The following is a 19422-nucleotide window of genomic DNA, read 5'->3' as shown; positions in this document are numbered from 1 at the left end:
ATAAGACTGAAAATGTAGAAAAGATGATATCTTAGACGTATTTTTATAGTTTTATAAATAAATAATACTACTATTTAAGAGCAATAATATAAATTGTATTGCGTATCATAATTAAAAACGAATAAAAAAATATTCCGATTGGAAAGAAAAACATATTCTACATTTGACATATAGTTTTGCCAGCACTGGTCCCACTGTGCGCGAAGCCATTGCGTTTTCCTGCACCATTTACGCTTGATGACAGTCGCCGTTTGTCGGTTTGTCAGTTTGTCGTTTTGTCAGTTTGTCAGTTTGTCGCCAGTTGCAATTGAATGCTAACTGCGAGTCTGTCGCCATCTAATCAAGCGGGGACTTTTGATAAGGAAATGCAATGTTGGCACTTTGCGGCATGGACGCAGCCACTCGCTGGGAGAGGACACCCGACCAGAAAAGTGGTTCAATCTCTGCTTAAATTTGTTGCAAATATTTTATGCGTTTTCTATGGCATGGAGATTTGTCTTTTATTGTTTTGCTTTTATGTTCTCGCAACGGGAACTTTACGAGTAGGGACTACATTGACTATTTCTGACACGGAGTACATTGACTTATAAGTTATATGACTGTGCTTAATATCTCTGGCTTGATATTAAACCCATTAAGCTGAAGCAATTGAAGAAGACAGCAAATGCGGTTAAGCACGTGCCATTTGGATTATGAGTATCATTAAACGGGACAGAGAAAAAATAGTAAACAAAATTAATATGAAAGCAGTTTGGAGAGAACAATTATTTAGAGCTCATTTAAACTCTTGAACATAAACAACTTTTCGAAATACTTGGCATATTTCTTTAAAAACATTCTAAGCGTTCAAAACATCATAAATTAGAAAACATTTAAACATTTCGAAAAACATACACAGTTTATATATTTATGACTAGACCAAAGCATTTCTTTTTATATATTTAGATATTTTATTTATAATCTAGCTAAGTATCACAATGATGTTTTGAAATATTAATAATATGAATTTTTGTTTTGGAAATTGACGATTGTTATTCTTGTTCGTCTAGGCCAGTTCAATGCCCAACCAAATAATTGTTGAGCAGCCAATAACCTGGGCAAATACAGTCAAATGGGCGTATGCATAAAAGTACTTACTTCTAAGAAAAACCTCAGACTTAGCTCAAGCCACAACAAAAATATTGGTGTCCCTACCCCCACATTTACATGGAATCAATCAAATTAGCTAGTAGGTTCATCGAACACTCCTCAAATCCAAGCAAGTCCAAAGCAAAATACGCCCCGAGCACATGACAACGCACAAATTCCAAACACAAGGGAAGGCTGTTCCTAGATGGCCATAGACCGATATCTATCTAGCTTTCGCGGGGCTTGGGACTATGCGTAATGTGCTTAGCAGGACAACGAGGCGTCGTTAGTTGTCCTTCGGTGGATTCGGTATTCCAGCAAAGCCCCGACTTGACAGCTGCATACAAATACAAATTAGAAAATAATTATGGCTCAGCTATTATTTATGTTTTAGGGCCATATTCTTGGATCTAGTTGTGGCTTATGTTGAATGGTTGGTCGTTTGCTGAAGCTAATTAAATGGAATCTAGTTAATTACTAGCTAAAACTAGGCTAGGCTTGCAAGACTTATACTACCTGTATCCGCATATCTGTTCGGTTTCGACAAGAATTTAAGTCCAGCAACTGTTCCAACGACAACAAGTACTTCCATTTAGGTGCAATTAACTTTGAAGTTGGTTACGCTAGCTTATGTAAATAATGAACCCTGCTTAATTATGGGGTAAACAGTTTTATAACTCTGCTCAAATCTCAGCTAAGCTATTTTGGCCACGTTGTAAACTTATCTCAAATAATGTGACTTACACAACGGAAGCGGAGCTAGTTAAAGTTGAAATAATTAAGAAATTAAAGCTTTGATCAAGATCAGCCTATGATGTCATGAGGTAGCAATATCTCAAGCTGCGCTTCCAAACAAAGTTGTTTATTATTTTTCAAGAAAAATTTAATTATTTGTCTGTATGTGATAGACATCAGACTTAAAGTTAAAATGAATATGAAATTAAACCAAGTCGAAATTATAGTTGGTTCTATTCAAAAATAAATGTATATAATTACAGATACATTTATTGTACAATAATGGAGCTCATATCCATATGAAAAGAAGATCTACACTACAAGCTAAAAGATGAATTTTGCCAAGTTTCAGAAAGAATACACTGCAGTACTTAATAGCGTAGGATATCCTTCTACTCTCAAATAATACGACTCTCTGCAAGGGTATTAAAAAGTTAGTCAATGTCAGCACCACTTGATTAGCCAATGCACGCACCACCTCGACCACTTGGCTATCCTTTGCAACCCTGCAAAGCCCTAATCCGGGAACCGTTAACACTACCGGCAAAAACTATTTCTATGGCAACGCACACGCCAACAAAACTATTTTTACTTGCCATGAAAGAAACCCAGAAAAGTAACTAAAAAAAACTAAAATGAAGCTTAAAACACGCATTTGCAAAAAAAGTTCATTGAAAACGTCGGAAAGCACACAAGAGCGTGGCATAATCCAATCCCCCAGCTATCCGCTAAGCTGCGTGGACTGGAGCAGCAATGAGGAGATCTATTTCGTCAGGTGTGTAGCCAGAATTTAATTCAGCCCAACTTTAAGGTAATACTCCCCCTGAGCAGCGACGACCATCAAATCTACAAGTGGAGCGATGTGAGTCGCGATTCCGTGGAGGTGGCCAAGCTGCCGGATGACTTCATACCCACGGATATGCACTGGCTGCTGCTCGGGGGGCGGAGCAGTGGCGGGGGCAAGGGCAGCGATACTCTGCTCATTTGCAGCAACGACGGACGCTTCATTATACTGAACAAGAGCGCGCGGGTGGAGCGCAGCATATCCGCCCACACGGCGGCAATTAGCTCCGGTCGCTGGAGTCCCGACGGCGCTGGCCTCTTGACGGCAGCCGAGGACGGGGTCGTCAAGATCTGGTCACGTTCGGGCATGCTGCGGTCGACAGTCATCCAAAGCGATGAGGCGATACGCTGCGCTCGCTGGGCGCCCAGCTCAACGGCAATTGCCTTCTGCCAGGGTGGTCACATTTCTATCAAGCCCCTGGCAGCCAATAGCAAGTTGATAAGGGTGAGTTCTCCGGGAGGGAAGTTACGCTCTAGTACATTAAATTACCCAGAACAGTTGAAAATGTGACCCATAGGTATTTCACGAAGGCAAAGAGCGAACGCGCAGCGTTTCGATACAGCTCTAAGCAAAAGTCAGAAGAGAATTCCGATAATGTATATTATATATTTAGATAAATAGGTCAGTTTAAGCCTGAGTTAAGTTAGTCTCTCCAATGCATAAAACGTTATTATGAAATTCTGAAAATGTCGTAAAGTTGTCCGTCTCTGTAAACGTTTCGATTTCAGCGACTATAAAAGCTAGAGACTTTGTATTAAGTATTATTTCGCGTATTTCGAGATGAGATCCCATTGAGCACTTCAGCTTACAAATGTAATAATAAGATGTTGTTTTTGAACACCTTTCCATTGCAGTGGCGGGCTCATGATGGTCTAGTTCTTTCGCTTAGCTGGTCTGGCCAGTCAAATATTATAGCCTCGGGTGGCGAGGACTTTCGCTTTAAGATCTGGGATGCGCAGGGCGCCAATCTGTACACTAGTGCGGCCGAGGAGTATGCCATTGCGAGCGTGGCCTTCAATCCGGAAAAGGACTATCTGCTGGTGGGCACCTTCAACATGCTCAAGCTGTGCCACAGCACGGGCGTGAGTCCACAACAAACTAATCCTTCCCAGCAAATCTCAAGTTCCTATCAATTTTAGTGGTCCTACAGCAGCGCACGCTTTACAGCGCCCAGCGTGGGCTCGTTTTACACGTTGTCCTGGTCGACGGATGGCACTCAGGTCGCCTGTGGCACCTCCACGGGTCAGATGATTGTGGGCTACGCCGTGGAGCAGCAGCTCATCTCACGCAACCTAAAGGCAACAAGCACCGGCCGCAAGTGCATCGCCTTGCAGGACATTGCCAACGGCAGCAAAGACGTCCTCGAGTTTCCGCAGCGAGTCATCAACTTCGCCCTGGGCTATGGACATCTGGTGGTGGCCACCACCCACCAGCTGCACATATACAACGAGAAGTACATCAACACGCCGATCATAATTGATGGCCGCAACGATGCGCGCGTCATTGAAGTGGGCAAGAAGTGGGTGTGGCCAAGGGCAGCTCGTATTGTTTAGACCTTCCCGTTAACTAGCCTACTTGCAGGTACTTCATGGTGCTGGATGCCGCCTCCATTTGGGTGTACACCTACACGGGTCGGCTGCATCTCAATCCTCGCTACCCGGGCTCACAGGCCCAGCTGCCGCTGCTGAACTGGCGCTCCATATCGCTGGGCCTGGACGTGCTCGCCATACGGGACAACTCGGAGACATCGCTGGTGCATCTGTTCGATCTCATTCCCGGCGCCTCGCGTCAGTACGAGCCACAGTCGCTGCGCGCCAAGCAGCAGCTCGCCGAGATCGCCGCCTGCCGGGCCGGCAGTCCGGATGACCAGTTCATCGCCTTCATCGACACCAATCGGGAGCTGTACATCAGCGAGACACGTAATCTCAACGGCGGGGGCACAGCTGAGCGCCTGGCCAATGCCTCCGATGAGATCCACAAGATTGGCACCCAGCTGACGGCCATCAAGTGGGCCAGCGAGACGAACATCTTAGTCGGCGTGCACGACTCCTGCTACAGCGTCTGGTATTGTCCGGGCGAGGGTGCAGCCGATCCCACAATCATTGCACTCACGACAATAACACTGGACACAGCGTAAGCTAAATATCACAAGGGTATCTGTCGAATTTAGATTCCGTTTGTCCGTCCGTAATATCTCAAATATTTCTTAACGCTCTTGAAGCTAGTCTTTTGCGAGTGTACAGGAATATATTTACTATAGCCGAAGTCTGGATTCTCTAGCTTTCATCAAATAAAAGCTTTGCCATTTGCTTGACATGTCTGACATACTCTCTACATGAACAATCGGTCGGCAATAAGGGCTGTGCATAAAAGTCTTCAAGGGAATTTCAACTTCAATCACATATGAGCCTTCCTTCTTATTATCTACTTTATATACTAATTCAATATTTAAATTCGATTCAATTTCGGAATCTATAGGTAGAAAAAGTAGGCTTAAAAGAGAATTTGATCGATATAAATCAATGCATTTATGCTAAATCCCACTCGAGTTATGACTTGTTTCACTCGTTTCAGTGAGTTTGGCAAGCACGTGGCCATCGACAGCTTTGAGGATGCTGTGATCACGTTTCGCTGCGCCGGCGCCCTGTTGCCAGTGAACGTGAACATCTACTGCGAGGTGCTGCATCGCAGCCTGCAGGAGGGGCAGTGGCAGCAGGCGTTGAAGATCTGCCGGCTGGCGCAGCACACGAGCCTGTGGGCGACACTGGCTGCGGTGGCCACCAGGAAGCATCAGCTGCAGCTCAGCGAGGAGGCCTACTCGGCAGCCCTGCAGATCGACAAGGTTAGCTACCTGCAGCACCTGAAGACCCTCGCGCCCTCAAGTGCCGAGCAGATGGCAGAGAACTCACTAATGCTGGGCCGGCTGCTCGAGGCGGAGACCATACTGCTGCACAATCGCAAATATGGCCAGGCGGTGGCCCTGGCTCTGCGCATGCACAGCTGGAAACGTGCACTGGAGATTGCTCTCAAGCATCAGGTGGATCAGCCGGACCTGGATCTGGTACAACGCGTGCTGGAGGAGCGACAACGGTATCTGAAGGCCCTGCAGCGCGACGAATGGGATGCACTGTACCTCAGTCATGTGGTCAAGAATGACAATGTTAGTGAATAAAGATAAAGACTTGGACAAATATCATTAGCACCTATTCTTGAAATCCTTTATACTTAAGCCTACATTCTGTTTATATACTATAATTTACAACTAATTTATATAGTTTTAATATTTGCCTGGGCTCTACAATTCAATACGCTGACCTGACCATTGGCCTGCCCTCAATGGCATTGATGATGTTGTTGGCTGCCAGGAGGCTCATTTCGATGGTCGTCTTCATGGTTTGCGTTCCCAAATGGGGCAGAACGACTGCAAGAGAAGCAAAGCTTAGACAAATATCTTGCAGACAGACTTTAGCTAATACGAACCACAATTGGGCAGCTTGAGGATGGGGCTGTCGGCTGGCAGGGGCTCTGGTGTGGTTACGTCCAGGCCAGCGGCAAGGATTTGGCCAGTGCTCAGTGCCTCATGCAGATCAGCCTGATTGACCAGACCTGCAATAGATGAAATGGTAAAAACTTTATTAGCTGACCCGCCTCTCTGCATATACGCCCACTTACCGCCTCTGGCCACATTGAGAAAGACCGCATTGCGTTTCATTTGCCCGAAGGCCTGCGCATTGAATTTCCCGCGGGTTTCGTCGGTGAGGGGCGCAGCCACCACCAGGAAGTCGCTCTCCCGCAGCAGACGCTCGAAGGGCACATGCTCCGCCTGGAACTCCACATCGTTCTCCTTGCGGGTTCGCGTCGTGTAGAGCATCTTGGCCACATCCCAGCTCTGCAGACGCTTTGCTATGGCCTGGCCAATGCCGCCGAAACCAAAAAAACCAATCACAGAGTCACGAATCTCCACACCCATTCGCCAGTCGATCTGCTCCGTGACCCACTGTGAGCTGCAAGGGAAATTTCGAAAATTAAATAACTCGTCAGAAAATATTAATAATAATTTTTCAATCAATTTTGAATATTTTTTCGAAAAATAATAAAACAAGCTTCCAATTAATTTGTTTCTAAATATGAATAAAAGATTAGCAAAAAGTTAAGTTTTATATGAGAATATCCCACAGATTTTCCAACCTTCTGAAAAGAACGCCATCGTGACATTGTAAAACTTTGTATAAAAAGTTTTTCAGTACAAGAAAATACGTTAGTTTGCGATCAATTTAAAAGTTCAAGAAAAGTTGGCAGCCCGAGTAGAGCTTGAGCTTTTGGCTGAAAAAGCTCTCGCGTAAGCTCTTGCGCACAGCTGATACTCACGCCTCGATGTCGCAGCGTCCCGCATGAAAGTGTCGACCGGCTGCAATCATCAGGCCAATGGCCAGATCCGCCACCGCGTTCTTGACCACGCCCGGCGTATGGCCCAGAGGAATGCGGCGGCGCTTGAACTCCGGCACATCCGCAAAATCAATGCCCGAGGACATGGTGCTCACGGCGCGCAGCTGCGGCCCGGCTGCATCCAGTATGGCGGCGTTCAGCGGCTGATAGTGCGCCCAGTAAATGGCATCCACGCCGGGCACCTTCTCCAGAATCTCCTCCCGCAACGGCGGCACACTCTGGCAGACCACAGTCTCGGCGCCGTGCGAGCGCAGCAGCGCCAGCGCCGGCACCGGCACCTGCGGATGCGAAATGAGAACCTTGAACGCTCTCGAAACACTCATCACGAAGAGACGCGACCTGACGCGCCCGGCGGTCAGCTTTAAACTAAAACAGAACATGGAATATTATGTAAACTAAACAATAATTCAGCTTTTTGCACAAGCTCTCTGCTTCTCTTGCTATCTCGCTTACTCTTACTATCTCTCTTTCTCTTTCCATATCTGTCAGATGTTTACCAAGATCTGATTACAGCTATCGTGATAGCATAACATTATTTTCAAATAAAGATATTTATTTATATTTAATATAAGGGCAACAAATTTCTAATAAACACCAAATATAAAAGATTTATAACAATTTGATTAGCATTATATCTATGCTAGGTATATTGGTATAAAGGAGCTGATTTCAAAGACCGGGACTATAGATACGTTAATTGCATTAAGTGAATCTACTTGACAAGTAGGCAATCAAGAAGCGAATCAAAAATAACGAGCAGTAAATACTTTTAACTAAAGTCCAATTGGCAAACAAAAGGCATTTATCACGACTAAAAATTGGACTAAAAATTTAAGTATTATTGTACTATTAAAACATTTGCAAAGCTATAAGTCCTACTTAAGGGACAGCTGTGTTTTAATGAGCAGAAAGTATACTTGGAGACATTTGATTTCTGAGCAAATAACTGAAAATATAATTTTTTTTTGATTAACATATTACATCATAAAGATATCACATGCTATAATCCTAAATGATGCAAGAACGGGACTTTAAATAATTTGACTTGAAACTATAAAAAATTCTTGAAAAAACATTTTTAGAAAACTTGATTGCTTACCATCCCCTAGATTTGAAACTCAGTTTTCGCAAATATATCTGTAAAAAAAGAGCTACCTATTCAAACCTGTTTTTGCTTGCGCTACGTTAAAACTTAATGAACACGTTAAAACTTGTGGAACATGGGCGGAAAACGTGCATGCAACGGTTTCCACCCATATTCCACAGTTTCGCGTGGAATTATTTTATTATTATACTATCCGATTAAAACTTATTTCCGAAATTCAGTTGAAACTAATTCCACTTCTACTGAACATGAACCCAAAGTTATGTAGATTGAGAATCAGTTTCAAGGAACTAAACCGAGCCGAGGCGCAGCTTAAAATATGTTGCCTTATAGAGTTCCCACGTCGCTTTTGCACCGGTTCTGAGCTGTTGCTACAATCTGAATAGGCATATGCAACATTCGCATTTGATATTATATTATTTAATTTACAATCAATTGTTAATAATGTTCACAGCAATAATCCTTGCACGCTTCAGTGGGTCTCCCATGCGTTTCCATGCTTTTCCTAATAGGCCGGCGACAGCATCCGCTCCCCGGCCAAGCCGCGCAGCACGTTGTGAGCGGCAATCGTGGCCATGTCGGAACGGGTGCGCGTGGTGGCGGAGCCAATGTGGGGTAGAATAACTGAAACGAGCAGCAAAAAAACAAAAGTGAAGTGTGTTTGCCTTGAGCTGCAAATACATGCAGATACTGTATCTAACGATCTGTGAACAGACAAGTCTATCAAGGCAAGGCCTATCCAGTGCTGGGCGTTGAGGTCAAAAGGGTTCAAGGTCAGTCAGATTATGTTTATGCTAATGTGTTAAATGTATTAAAGTAGCAGCTATTTATTTTGTTCTTTTTCTTTTGATTCACTTGAAATGCTTAACAGCGCATTTAACTGTGTCATGCTAAAGGGGCTTGACGTGATTCCCGATAAGATATGTCTGTTCAAAGAAAATATCACGACTTTGGCTTATATCCTACTGGCAGGCACTACGTTTCCATAATTAATATTTTTCCGTTAAAATTTTAATTCAAAAATTGAGAAATTATAACATAAAAATTATAGTAATAAAACTGATATTGCTTATGCTAATTCTAATGCTAATCATAGTTCTAAGGCTAATGCTAATGAAAATGATATTGCCAATGCTACGGCTAATGCTAAGAATAATACACCTACTAATGCAAATGATAATGATAATGATAACGCTGTTGCTAATGGTGGTTATGATAATGCTAATAGTAATGATAATCATAATAATGAAAAGTAATAATAATAATTATAATAACAATGCTAATCATAATAATATGAATAATATTAGTACGAATTCTTAAAAGCCCTCATATCAATTTTAAGTTTCTACCATTATTAATTCGGCAATGCCTCATTCATTCTAGTACATACATTTTCACAAAAGCAATATACCCCATTGTCAATGCTGGGTATAATAATATTGATAGCAATAACAATGTTAAGTCAAAGAGCAGCCCATTTCTTTGAGGTATGGGAACTGATTTAAATAAATAATATTCTTTATGGAGATAACCTAGAAAGAACCTTGGTCATCAATTGCAAAACTAGCCCAAAAACAAAACTCTCTAATTTGTTGGGAAACAAACGCTAACGAAACTGAAGATAAGACTAAGTCACCACGGCGATAAGACGGCGAGTAATTATCACTACAAAATGTATGTATATGTAGCTACAGTTATTTATAAATAAATATACTACTTACCGACATTGTCGAGGGCGAGCAATTTGTTATTGGGCGGCAGGGGTTCGGGATCCACAACATCCAGGCCGGCGGCAAAGATGCGGTTCGATTTGAGCGCCTCGTAGAGATCGTCCTGGTTGACGATTTCTGGAAACAGATGAACGGATGAGCAGGCCAGGCACGGGTGGCATGAAGCTGTACTTACTGCCCCGGGCAATGTTGATGAGGACGGCGGTCTTCTTCATTTTGTTGAAGGCGGTGGCATTGAAGATGCCCTGCGTGGCCGGGGTCAGGGGTGAGGCGATGACGACAAAGTCGCTCTTGGCCAGCAGCTCATCGAACTCCACCTTTTTGGCGTTGAGCTCCTTTTCGGTGTCCTTGTCGATGCGACGCCGTGTCGTGTAGAGCACCTGGTCAATGTCGAAGCCGGAGAGGCGCTTGGCTATCGCCTGGCCAATGCCGCCGAAGCCGAAGAAGCCAATGACAGAGTCGCGCACATCTTGGCCGAGCAGCCAGTTCAGATGATAGTTCTCCCAGTTATCACTAAGGAAAGGATTGTGGATTAGGGCTCCGGATAATTTCAGCTTTGACTTACGTGTCGATCTTCCGGCGTGCCTCGTGAAAGCGACGACCCGCTGCGATGAGCAGACCCACCGCCAGATCGGCCACAGCCGTGTTCAGCACGGTGGGCGTGTGACCCAGTGGAATCTTGCGACGCTTCACCTCCTCCAAGTCGACGTAGTCAATGCCCGCCGACATGGTGGAAATTGATTTCAGCTGTGGCCCGGCGGCATCCAGAACTTCGGCATTGAGTGCATCGTGTCCGCCCCAGAAGACGCCATCGACGCCCTTGATTTTCTGCAGCAACTCCGCACGGCTGGGCGGCAGGCTCTGCACCTGGAAGAGCTCACAGTTCTCCTTGAGCAGATCAATGCCCGACTGCGGCACTTCCGGGTGTGTAATCAGCACCTTGAATGGCTTCGCGGACATCGTGCGATTTCTGGATCTGCGCAACAAAGAACCTTCATTGGGTGTTACCAACACGGCCACAAAGCAAAACAGCGCCAACAACAAATTCAATTTCACAGCCATTCTGCTTGAAGCTAGGTTTGGCCAGCAACTGAGCCGCATACCCACCCCGGCTCTGTATATAGCGACGGCCGCCCAAACTGGCCCCAGTTGCCGTTGATCAGCGACGACAAGCTTCTGAACCGGTTAAGCATTCCTAGTTCGGTTTTAATGGCTTTGTGCTCTTTCGATTTCGAGCTGCTCACTAGAAAGAGAGTCTGCCGTGCAAAGAGTATTTTAAGAGAGCAACAAGTGCTGACATTCTTATTGGACGTGTTGACAAGCGGGAATATGTCACGGCTGCAGATAGTTATTTCTAACTGGAATCAAGCGCTACGCTTAGGGTTGAAAGTACTTTGGAAGTGTCTGAAGCTTAGCAGGAATGTAGAAAGTGTTTAAATAACATAGAGATGTGGGGAAAAAATTACATGTTTTATTAAGTTTTTTCGTAGAAAGTTTTACTTAGAAGTGAAGAAAATTTGAATTTTATATCAAATATATTCCACACGATTGAGGATCTAGTTGTGTTACTTATTTTCTTTTTATCTATAATTGCTGGGAATTTTCAATTATATTTCACTATAAAAACATTGAATTTTATATTGAAAATGTTTGCTTCTAGATTAAATCTAATTTCTATGGCAACAATCAGTTTTCAATTGCAATGTGCTATAATAGTCACACTTCAGCCAGGGTATTTAATCTTCGGCAAGCTATCTCTAGATACTTAGTGCTAAAAATTCTATTTTCTAGCTGTTACACTTCGATTATGAGCGTGAGATAAGATTTGAAATGTTTTTGCTAATAAAAAAACTGTTCTTCAATCAATTTTATGACGCTGCTATTATTCTATTTAATTATTTAGCACCATTTCGATTCGTGTGTGCTGGAAAAATACCCAATTAACATTCAGAATGTTAAAGAACAAATCAAAAACACTTTTGCCTCTCTTCCTGCGGTTGATTAGTGGATCACTAAGAGCGCAATTGTTCCCATGTATGTTCCCATAATTTTGTTTTTAATTACAAAAAAACGTCTGTCAGATGAAAGCTCTGTTCGATATGTTGGGAACTGAATGTCAACTGAAAGCTGTTATGTGCTCTTAACAGGCGCTGCTCTCACTTGCGCTGCCGCTCTTCAAACTCACCAACTATCACTCTCTGGCTCTTGCAAAACTTAACGGCTGGGCGTTTGCCGCGCGACTGAATGGAAAGTCAATCAGCGGCTAGCTTTTTATACAGTTACTAACTTGACGATTGCCAGAAAAGTTTATGACTATGGTGGATAAAAGCTTTATTTTTTTTTTTGGTGAGCAATCGCCCACTAAAAATGGTTTATGATTAAGTTGCATTGAATTTGATCAAGTCCAGAGCAATTGAAGCTCTGCTTATCTTTTCAACGATCATCCAGCAAGCACTTCCCCTCGATTGCGTCGCCGCCCCCGAGCAGAGCATGACATTCAATTTTTTCTTCGACTTTTGTTTATCTCGCTCTCGCATTGCACATTTTGCCGCTCTTTGCTTATCTCGTTTTGTTTGCAATGTTTCTTATCTGAACGGACAGCCAACTTATCCGTCCCAGTCTCTGTTCCCGTCTCTGTCGCTGTCTCTGTCTCTGGCTCTGTGATTGTGAACTCTTTAGCTGGCCCGCTGCTGGGCCAAGCTGCGCGCCTGCTCAAAATACCAGTTGGGGATTTTTTCCATGTCATTTGTGGCGCTCGCATGCGAGTCATTTCCAATTGGAATGGGTCAGGTATCCCCAGCTCTGGTGGAGTCGAGTCGCCATTGGAACGTTGTGGAACCTACTCATACGCCAAATGCTTGGCCCCCGCCAACGCCAGATTCACAGCCTGACACCGCTTTTTTTGTGAGCGGATCTGCTCAAATATTGTCCGCATAGCAGCAGGCGCGCAGAGCCGCACAGCTGCTCTCTTCCGCCCCGCGCTTTTAAATCCCATCTCTCTGTGAAAGCAGCAGAAAAGAAACAAGAAACAGCAGATGACTTTGGCTCTGTTGCTGTCGCTGCCACTGCCACTGCCGCTGGCGTCGGCGTCGGCGTCGGCAGTTGTGTGCGTTTGCATGGATCAGACGGGGCAACAACTGCCTTGCAGGGCTGTCGCCGAATGCACGTAATTATACCCTGCATTGCGTGTTAGCAGCCGGGTAGTCTAAGTTAACAAGTCATTTAGTTGCACTTGTAGATAAGGAATAATATAGTTAGGGGTAAATGTAGTATAAAGATATAATTGAGATTGAGAATTGACTTGAGTTAAGAGATAAAGCCATGTATATAGTACATAAATAGGTAGAGTCCTATCATTAGTGTAAGCTTTATAAGGGAATTATATATTGTGCTCCAGCTTTTAAAAAATATATTCGAATAAGAAGCAAACTTGTTTTACAGCGAATTGCCTAGTTTAAAATCACAAAATAAATATGTTATGATAAATTGTTTATATTTTACACCACTAGAAAACTTTTTTTATGTTTGATTACTGTTCATACTTTTAGGCTTGGCAAAATAAAACATAAGTACATTCACATACATACACATACCTATTAGAGCTCAGAGGGTATACGAGAGTCGTGCATTTGCTTCCTCTTGTGGCTGCAATCGTAATTGTGACGCCACGATTTCAAGCTTGGGGCTGAGAAGTTCGCTCTGCGCTTTGGAGAGTTTCTAGTCGCGGCTGCACTTTGCCTAATTGCAAAAAGGTTATTGGCCCAGAGTTGCCAGCTGCCAGTTGCCAGTTGGCAGTGCTGCCAGAGTTGGCCCCCAAAGTGCGAGGGTGGTTAGTTGTGGGCGCCAAGCGACGTCTCGCGCGTCTCTCTTTGTGGCTGCGTCCGCTGTTTGGCGTCGCTGTCGCTGCTTGCGCTTTGTTCTTTTGCTTTGTGCTGATTTTCTTTTGTGGTGGCTCTCGCTCCAGTAGTTGGGCTCGCTGGGTGTCTGCTGGCTTTTATGCTTTCCTGTTACCAAAACACGATGCGTCATTTTGACTGACGTAACCAGGAGACAGCTGTCTATCAGTTGCGACCGTCGTGCCGTCGACGTCGTTGTCGTTTACCGTTACGCCCGCTGCCGATGGCAATGACAGCGCTCGCTGCGGTTTGGCGAACAAGTGCACAGCATTCAGCAGACAGCAAAAAGCAGTCGCGCAAAATAAAAGATGAGCTACACACAAAAGCACAAACACAGACACACACCATACATTCGCATGCACAGTTACACGAAAGATTGCGTGGCGCCATCGTAAAGTTACAGTTGTAGCCAACGCTGGTAGCGAAAAGCTTGCTGATAAGCGACACCCCCACCCCCAGCCCCACTCGTTCCTTTTCCATTTGTTTGATCACGCTGCTTAAATAACGGCGTTTGTCAAGGGCAGCAGCGCCCACGACATCAAGGGGCAGCATCCAGCAGCAGCCGCATTCTGTTAGCTTCATAACCAACTACAGCGCAGTCGAAATCAAAAATGGTTGCCAAGCTGCAAGCCACAAAGCTGCAAAGGCCGCCAGTCAAGTGCATATGCCATGCGCAGGCGCCAAAAGACGAAGCGGCGCCTACAGCCGCGAACGGGCCACTGCCGCCAGCCCAGCAGCAGCAGCAGCAGCTACCCAAAAAAAAAAAAATAAAAACGGGTAAGCACAACAACAAAAACAAAAACAAAAAACAAAGCACCGAGCGCCGTTAATTTTTACATGTTGTGAAAAACGGTCGAAAAAAAGCAACGCGCAGCATTGAGGCAGGTCCCTCTACGCGATACGAGCGAACAGGCGCGCAAGCAGCAGCAGCAAGCGACAATGCGACGTCGGCCACGCCAGCTGAGCGAGCAAAAGCTAGTGCGTGTGAAAGCATGTACGTGTGTGCGTGTGTGTGTGTGAGCAGTGCCAACACAAGCGAGCGCCTACGTCACAGCAGCACATGAGCAGCCAGCAGCAATCGCAGCGAGAGCGCGCGCGCTTGTGTGCCTGCTGAGAGTGAGAGAGCGCCTCTGGCTGCGTGGGAGTACTGCCAATGTGTGCGTGTTTCTGTATACGTGTATTTTGGTTGTCTTTGCTGTGACTGTGCTTCAATTACCGTTACATGCTGCGCTGCGCGCAGCTATTGTAATGTTAACATTGACTGACACCAGGCACGGGTCGTAATTTACATGTCTCTGCACTTGTACTGTTACTGTCCGTACAGTAAGACAAAAAGAATGCAGTCTGAGTGGGACAAGACACACACACACAGAGAATGTAGTTTGTCTTTGTGGAATTGAGCACAGGGCTTTTTGTTTTTGTTTTTGTTTAATAGCATTTGTGCTTTGGGAAAACGAGCGGAATTCTTATGCTGTTCTCATGTATATTTTTGTTGGATGCAGGCATGCAGAGATTATTATATTCACAAACAATTTAAGCAGCATCGATGCAGTGTGTCTGTGTGGCCATTTCAGTTTCGAATTTGATTCACATTCGCGCCAAACTCTGATGTGGGTGCAGTCGATCCGCTTGATTCCGGGCCAGGTGCAACTGCAGCACTGGCCGCCACGGCCACAACGCGATAGGGAAACGAGCGCCCCGCCGCCGGCTGCAATTGTCGCGCCGGCACGTCCTCCTCCCTCTCCATGTTGCCCAGCATGGGCTCAAACAAATGATGGAACAGGCTATAGGGCTGGGCGGTGACACTCCTGTTGGGCGATGCTGGCCGCTCCGACGAAAACGGTTGCGGCTACAAGTCGGAACCCAATTATTATCTCTCTCTCTCTCTCTCTCCCTCTCTCTTTCTCTCTCTCCTCTCGAGACCTACCTGCAACAGTGTGGTATACATCTGATCGGCATAGTTGAGCAGCAGGCGCAATCCCTGGAAGCCCTCCTCGCGTTCGGGATGCTGGCGCAGCTCCTGTGCCGCTGCATTGGTCATTCGGGTGAGTATTTGGACCACCGTGGAGAGGCTGCTCACCAGACGCATCACATCATTGTTCACATCCACGGCCTGCGGCAGCATGAACCACTCGGGCGTGTGCCCATTCGAGCTGCTTAAGCCAATAGCATCGCTACTGCTGGTGCTGCTGCTGCTGCTGCTGCTGCTGCTACTGCTGCTGCTGCTGCTGCTGCTGCCGGTGGTGGAGGCGGGGCTGGTGGTGTTAGTGGCAATGCGCATCTGGCGGGGCTCGACAATGACAATGGCTGTTGGGGGAGCCTGGTGGCAATTAGGCTAGGCGTTAGCTGTCATGGGGTTCGCGCTGTGGTTACCTGATCGCCATCCGCAGGCTCCTTACAGTCGTCTGGAATCGACCAGTCGCCAATGGAATTGGATGCCAAAAAGCTGGCGCCGCTGCCTTCCTTGCTGCACCACATAAATGGATTTGGATTTTCAAATACTTTAGATTTTAAACACGGTCTATACATTGTACGCTTGTAAACGAACTAAATGGAATTAGCCAAACGTTTTTCAAATTGTCCGCTTGCTACGATCCGACACTGAAACTTATCTCTTATCTTCAGAAAATACTCGGTCTGATAATTCACTTATCCAAGAGGCTCGACACATCCACGTGCGCACTGTACATAGAATCGAAAATATATTCCAATGTTCATATGAAGGCTCGTTATGGAAGCAAATGTTGCTCGAATATTCTAGACTATCGCTATTTATAATTATATCTAAAAACTTCAAATACAATCCATCTAACTAAATACATTCCAATAGTTCCAGAGACCGTACAGATTAGAGATGTGTTGAACTCCAAGGATGTTATTGTATCGAAGGAACTACGTCCTTCTTTTCTCATCGTTTCTCAATAGAAATAAATACAAAGCTTAGAAACAAGACAAGATAAAAATTCCATTTTCTTAAAGGTATTTTGGATTTTTCATTAAGTTTTAAGAATTTCGCGAAATAATGTCTCTCCATACCATATTATATCGAGCATATGCTCGGATATCGAGCGGCTATATCCGTGCAGTAGAAAATAAAGCTCCGATACTATTATTGAAGAACTTATATTATATTATATTGTGTTTCATTCTATGCATATGTAAATCCCGTGAAATATGTATATATCCTGCGGATTATTATAGTGTGTAGGAAATATCATAGCAAGCCGAATGTCAGACAGAGGGCAACATCAACATTAACATTAACATCATGTCAACACAACAAACAAATCGAACGCATCCATTCAAAATATACAAGAACTCTTGTTTAGCATATTAAACACCATGGCAGATCGGGCCTCCAGGAAACACACACTTATCATTATGCGCGAACGGATGGAATGGCTGGATGGACTGTTTCCCTTGCCACCGTTACCACCTGATCAGTGTCGCGATGAGTACCTCAGGGAGTTGCTTCAGTCGCGGAAGTCCATTACATATCGATCGGGCGAATTTATGGACACATCGTCCGATGGAAGCACATTGACCCGAAGAATTCGTTTTGGTACCGAGATAAAGAACACCGAGGCGAGGATCGTGGACGAATTTGTAAGAACTCGCTCCATCATAGTCCCAAACAGGCAAACAATGGTACCCGGGAAAACCATAATGCAAGACGACAAATTCAACCCGTCGGTCCTAAACAAGATACTCAGGGATCGTTACGGCAGCATAGCCAAGGCAATTGGCTGCGTGGCCGTGCTCTTCCAGATGACGGAGCTCAAGAAGCAGATGGCCGTGGTGCGTGAGATGTGGCGGCATCACTCGAATGTCGAAAACTCCCTTAACATGTTCAGCTGGTCCATCAAGGACTATTTCATGCGCTTGAATCTGCGCGACACGGTCTACCTGGACACCATTGAGCTGGAGCTGAAGGGTCAAATGGACTGTTTCAAGTTTTGCAAGGATCTCAAGGAAATCATACGGCTCGTCGATGCTGTGTATGACGACTTTAAGGCCAAGCGGGATATGTGCAACAGCTCTATGTTATTAATAAAGTAAGTAAACTAGTTCGCACACATTTGTCCTTAAGAAAATATGGGTGTATTAAATTAGAATGATAAACTATATGTATGAAGTCGTGGGCAGGACAACACGATGAAATTCCATGAAACTCAAATTGATCTGCTTTACAGTAGATACATACAGTAGATCCCGGATTTTGTTGCTTAACTGAAGTCAACCTCAACTATTTGTTTTTTGCAGAGATGCCCAAGGGGATATTATGGAGCTGTTGTCGAGTTCACAGAGGGAAGCCGACGCGCAGCATAATCAGCTGACAAAGGATATGCAGCAAACCCCACGTTTAGCCAATCCGGGCCGACAAGCGAAAATCTATTACATGGATTGTAAGCACACATTTAGATAGATAGATCATGATACCTGCTATTTGCATTAATCCTATAAATGTCGCTAGTTATGGTACCAATTGAGGCACGCTATAAGACAAACTGGGCGCAAGCGATAATGGAGCAGTCCATCTTGTATGATGATATTTGCGAAAAGGTAAAATAATATTTCGAATATTTTTCAATTGTTATAGACCCCAATGAAACAATAATCTAGTACTGGAGGCTAAGTTGGGCCTAAATACTTCTTTAAATCAATTATTTCCACTCATTTTCCGTCTGTGCACGCGGAATTACTCAAAACCAGTGAAAAGTTTAGCTACCCACGATTAAACTTTACAATTAGTTTATTTACATTTATGGTAATTACTTATTATACATAATGTATATCCTATGTAACTTCTGAACAGAATTGAATGCTCCATAATATATAGCAACTGTTCCAATAAAATTCCACCAATGAATATCTGAAATATTGGGGGAATTTTATAAATAGATAAAGATTATTTAGATTAAGAAATCTTTTTATAATTCCAAAGAACTTCGGATTTATTTTAAACAAAAAAAAAAATTCTTTTTTTCCAAACATTTCAATGAATTTAATTTTCTGACAGGAACTCTTAGAACAGGTGAAATATTTCAAAGCAGACAATCTCGTGGAGGTTCTCTACCTTTGCAAGAATATAAACATTGCCTATGTTTTGGAGAACAGCAACTATAAGCAGCGCATCACTGAGACCGAGCAGGCATACGAGGAGAGTATGGAGCTAGTCGAAAACGAGATAACTATAACACGCAACAATTTGAGTAAAGTTAAAGATGATCTAGCTTTCTGCATGGAGCAAGTGCCCATGTTTCATCGAAAAATTGCAGAGGTAAAGGCGATTTTAGCTAGCCAAGAAGAAGAGCACAAGAAAAACTTGGTAAGTGAGAGAGTTCCTGCATATTAGATGAAATCAAGCACAACTTTCTTTACCAGGAACGAATATCGACTCGTGTCTCAAAAAAGAAATCGATCGAAAACAAGAAAAAAGTGAAATAGTTTAGTAATTCAAATATTTCAAAAAATAAAATGAGAAAAAACAGTTTACTTAACGTTTAGCTACCATAAAATTTATTAATACCAGAAAAC

The 19422-nt window shown here is 44.2% G+C and overlaps 5 protein-coding genes across 7 annotated transcripts; 2 read left to right on the top strand and 3 right to left on the bottom strand.

The window, feature by feature from the left end:
• Nucleotides 1–2498: 2498 nt before the first annotated feature.
• On the top strand, nt 2499–5897 carry LOC115758579 (intraflagellar transport protein 80 homolog). The gene is made up of 6 exons (XM_030699295.1): nt 2499–2638; nt 2695–3151; nt 3562–3789; nt 3847–4226; nt 4289–4840; nt 5282–5897. The coding sequence occupies exons 1-6, from the start codon at nt 2499–2501 to the stop codon at nt 5877–5879; spliced, it is 2355 nt and encodes a 784-aa protein (XP_030555155.1). The 3' UTR covers nt 5880–5897.
• Nucleotide 5898: 1 nt separating this feature from the next.
• LOC115758581 (glyoxylate reductase/hydroxypyruvate reductase) lies at nt 5899–7631 on the bottom strand. Its single transcript, XM_030699299.1, has 4 exons — nt 7076–7631; nt 6380–6711; nt 6188–6313; nt 5899–6128 (listed from the first exon to the last, which is right to left on the bottom strand). Exons 1-4 carry the CDS (start codon nt 7531–7533, stop codon nt 6010–6012), a joined length of 1035 nt encoding a protein of 344 aa, XP_030555159.1. The 5' UTR covers nt 7534–7631; the 3' UTR covers nt 5899–6009.
• A 1025-nt stretch (nt 7632–8656) lies between these two features.
• Nucleotides 8657–12229, bottom strand: LOC115758580 (glyoxylate reductase/hydroxypyruvate reductase-like). Of its 2 annotated transcripts, none has more exons than XM_030699298.1 (5): nt 12174–12229; nt 10554–10964; nt 10164–10501; nt 9980–10105; nt 8657–8882 (listed from the first exon to the last, which is right to left on the bottom strand). In XM_030699298.1, the coding sequence occupies exons 2-5, from the start codon at nt 10946–10948 to the stop codon at nt 8764–8766; spliced, it is 978 nt and encodes a 325-aa protein (XP_030555158.1). In that variant the 5' UTR covers nt 10949–10964; nt 12174–12229; the 3' UTR covers nt 8657–8763. The 2 variants fall into 2 exon arrangements, with proteins under 2 accessions (XP_030555158.1, XP_030555156.1); XM_030699296.1 differs by lacking the exon at nt 12174–12229 and adding an exon at nt 11096–11449.
• Nucleotides 12230–15350: 3121 nt separating this feature from the next.
• On the bottom strand, nt 15351–16449 carry LOC115758623 (protein AF-9-like). Of its 2 annotated transcripts, none has more exons than XM_030699356.1 (3): nt 16258–16449; nt 15812–16204; nt 15351–15733 (listed from the first exon to the last, which is right to left on the bottom strand). In XM_030699356.1, exons 1-3 carry the CDS (start codon nt 16411–16413, stop codon nt 15455–15457), a joined length of 828 nt encoding a protein of 275 aa, XP_030555216.1. In that variant the 5' UTR covers nt 16414–16449; the 3' UTR covers nt 15351–15454. The 2 variants fall into 2 exon arrangements, with proteins under 2 accessions (XP_030555216.1, XP_030555218.1); XM_030699358.1 differs by having other exon boundaries at nt 15812–16191.
• Nucleotides 16450–17129: 680 nt separating this feature from the next.
• On the top strand, nt 17130–19373 carry LOC115758607. The gene is made up of 5 exons (XM_030699334.1): nt 17130–17939; nt 18148–18290; nt 18359–18447; nt 18905–19213; nt 19270–19373. Exons 1-5 carry the CDS (start codon nt 17227–17229, stop codon nt 19330–19332), a joined length of 1317 nt encoding a protein of 438 aa, XP_030555194.1. The 5' UTR covers nt 17130–17226; the 3' UTR covers nt 19333–19373.
• Nucleotides 19374–19422: the final 49 nt, after the last annotated feature.

Source organism: Drosophila novamexicana, unplaced genomic scaffold (assembly GCF_003285875.2).
Source record: "Drosophila novamexicana strain 15010-1031.04,08,12 unplaced genomic scaffold, DnovRS2.1 tig00000193-arrow-pilon, whole genome shotgun sequence".
Classification (NCBI taxonomy): domain Eukaryota; kingdom Metazoa; phylum Arthropoda; class Insecta; order Diptera; family Drosophilidae; genus Drosophila; species Drosophila novamexicana.
This window is presented reverse-complemented; position numbering and strand designations above follow the sequence as displayed.

Excerpts from the sequence above, each read along its gene's own strand:
- LOC115758579 (XM_030699295.1), top strand. The coding sequence starts at position 2,499 with ATGAAGCTTAAAACACGCATTTGCAAAAAAAGTTCATTGAAAACGTCG. Across the intron at positions 3,790-3,846 it reads AGCTGTGCCACAGCACGGGC|TGGTCCTACAGCAGCGCACG; the intron begins GTGAGTCCACAA and ends TATCAATTTTAG. Across the intron at positions 4,841-5,281 it reads ACAATAACACTGGACACAGC|TGAGTTTGGCAAGCACGTGG; the intron begins GTAAGCTAAATA and ends CACTCGTTTCAG.
- LOC115758581 (XM_030699299.1), bottom strand. The coding sequence starts at position 7,533 with ATGTTCTGTTTTAGTTTAAAGCTGACCGCCGGGCGCGTCAGGTCGCGT. Across the intron at positions 6,712-7,075 it reads GGACGCTGCGACATCGAGGC|CTCACAGTGGGTCACGGAGC; the intron begins GTGAGTATCAGC and ends TTTCCCTTGCAG. Across the intron at positions 6,314-6,379 it reads TCTCAATGTGGCCAGAGGCG|GTCTGGTCAATCAGGCTGAT; the intron begins GTAAGTGGGCGT and ends CATCTATTGCAG.
- LOC115758580 (XM_030699296.1), bottom strand. The coding sequence starts at position 11,181 with ATGCTTAACCGGTTCAGAAGCTTGTCGTCGCTGATCAACGGCAACTGG. Across the intron at positions 10,502-10,553 it reads GCACGCCGGAAGATCGACAC|TGATAACTGGGAGAACTATC; the intron begins GTAAGTCAAAGC and ends TCCTTTCCTTAG. Across the intron at positions 10,106-10,163 it reads CATCAACATTGCCCGGGGCA|AAATCGTCAACCAGGACGAT; the intron begins GTAAGTACAGCT and ends ATCTGTTTCCAG.
- LOC115758623 (XM_030699356.1), bottom strand. The coding sequence starts at position 16,413 with ATGTATAGACCGTGTTTAAAATCTAAAGTATTTGAAAATCCAAATCCA. Across the intron at positions 16,205-16,257 it reads AGCCTGCGGATGGCGATCAG|GCTCCCCCAACAGCCATTGT; the intron begins GTAACCACAGCG and ends AATTGCCACCAG. Across the intron at positions 15,734-15,811 it reads TGTATACCACACTGTTGCAG|CCGCAACCGTTTTCGTCGGA; the intron begins GTAGGTCTCGAG and ends TCCGACTTGTAG.
- LOC115758607 (XM_030699334.1), top strand. The coding sequence starts at position 17,227 with ATGGCAGATCGGGCCTCCAGGAAACACACACTTATCATTATGCGCGAA. Across the intron at positions 17,940-18,147 it reads AGCTCTATGTTATTAATAAA|AGATGCCCAAGGGGATATTA; the intron begins GTAAGTAAACTA and ends TGTTTTTTGCAG. Across the intron at positions 18,448-18,904 it reads ATGATGATATTTGCGAAAAG|GAACTCTTAGAACAGGTGAA; the intron begins GTAAAATAATAT and ends ATTTTCTGACAG.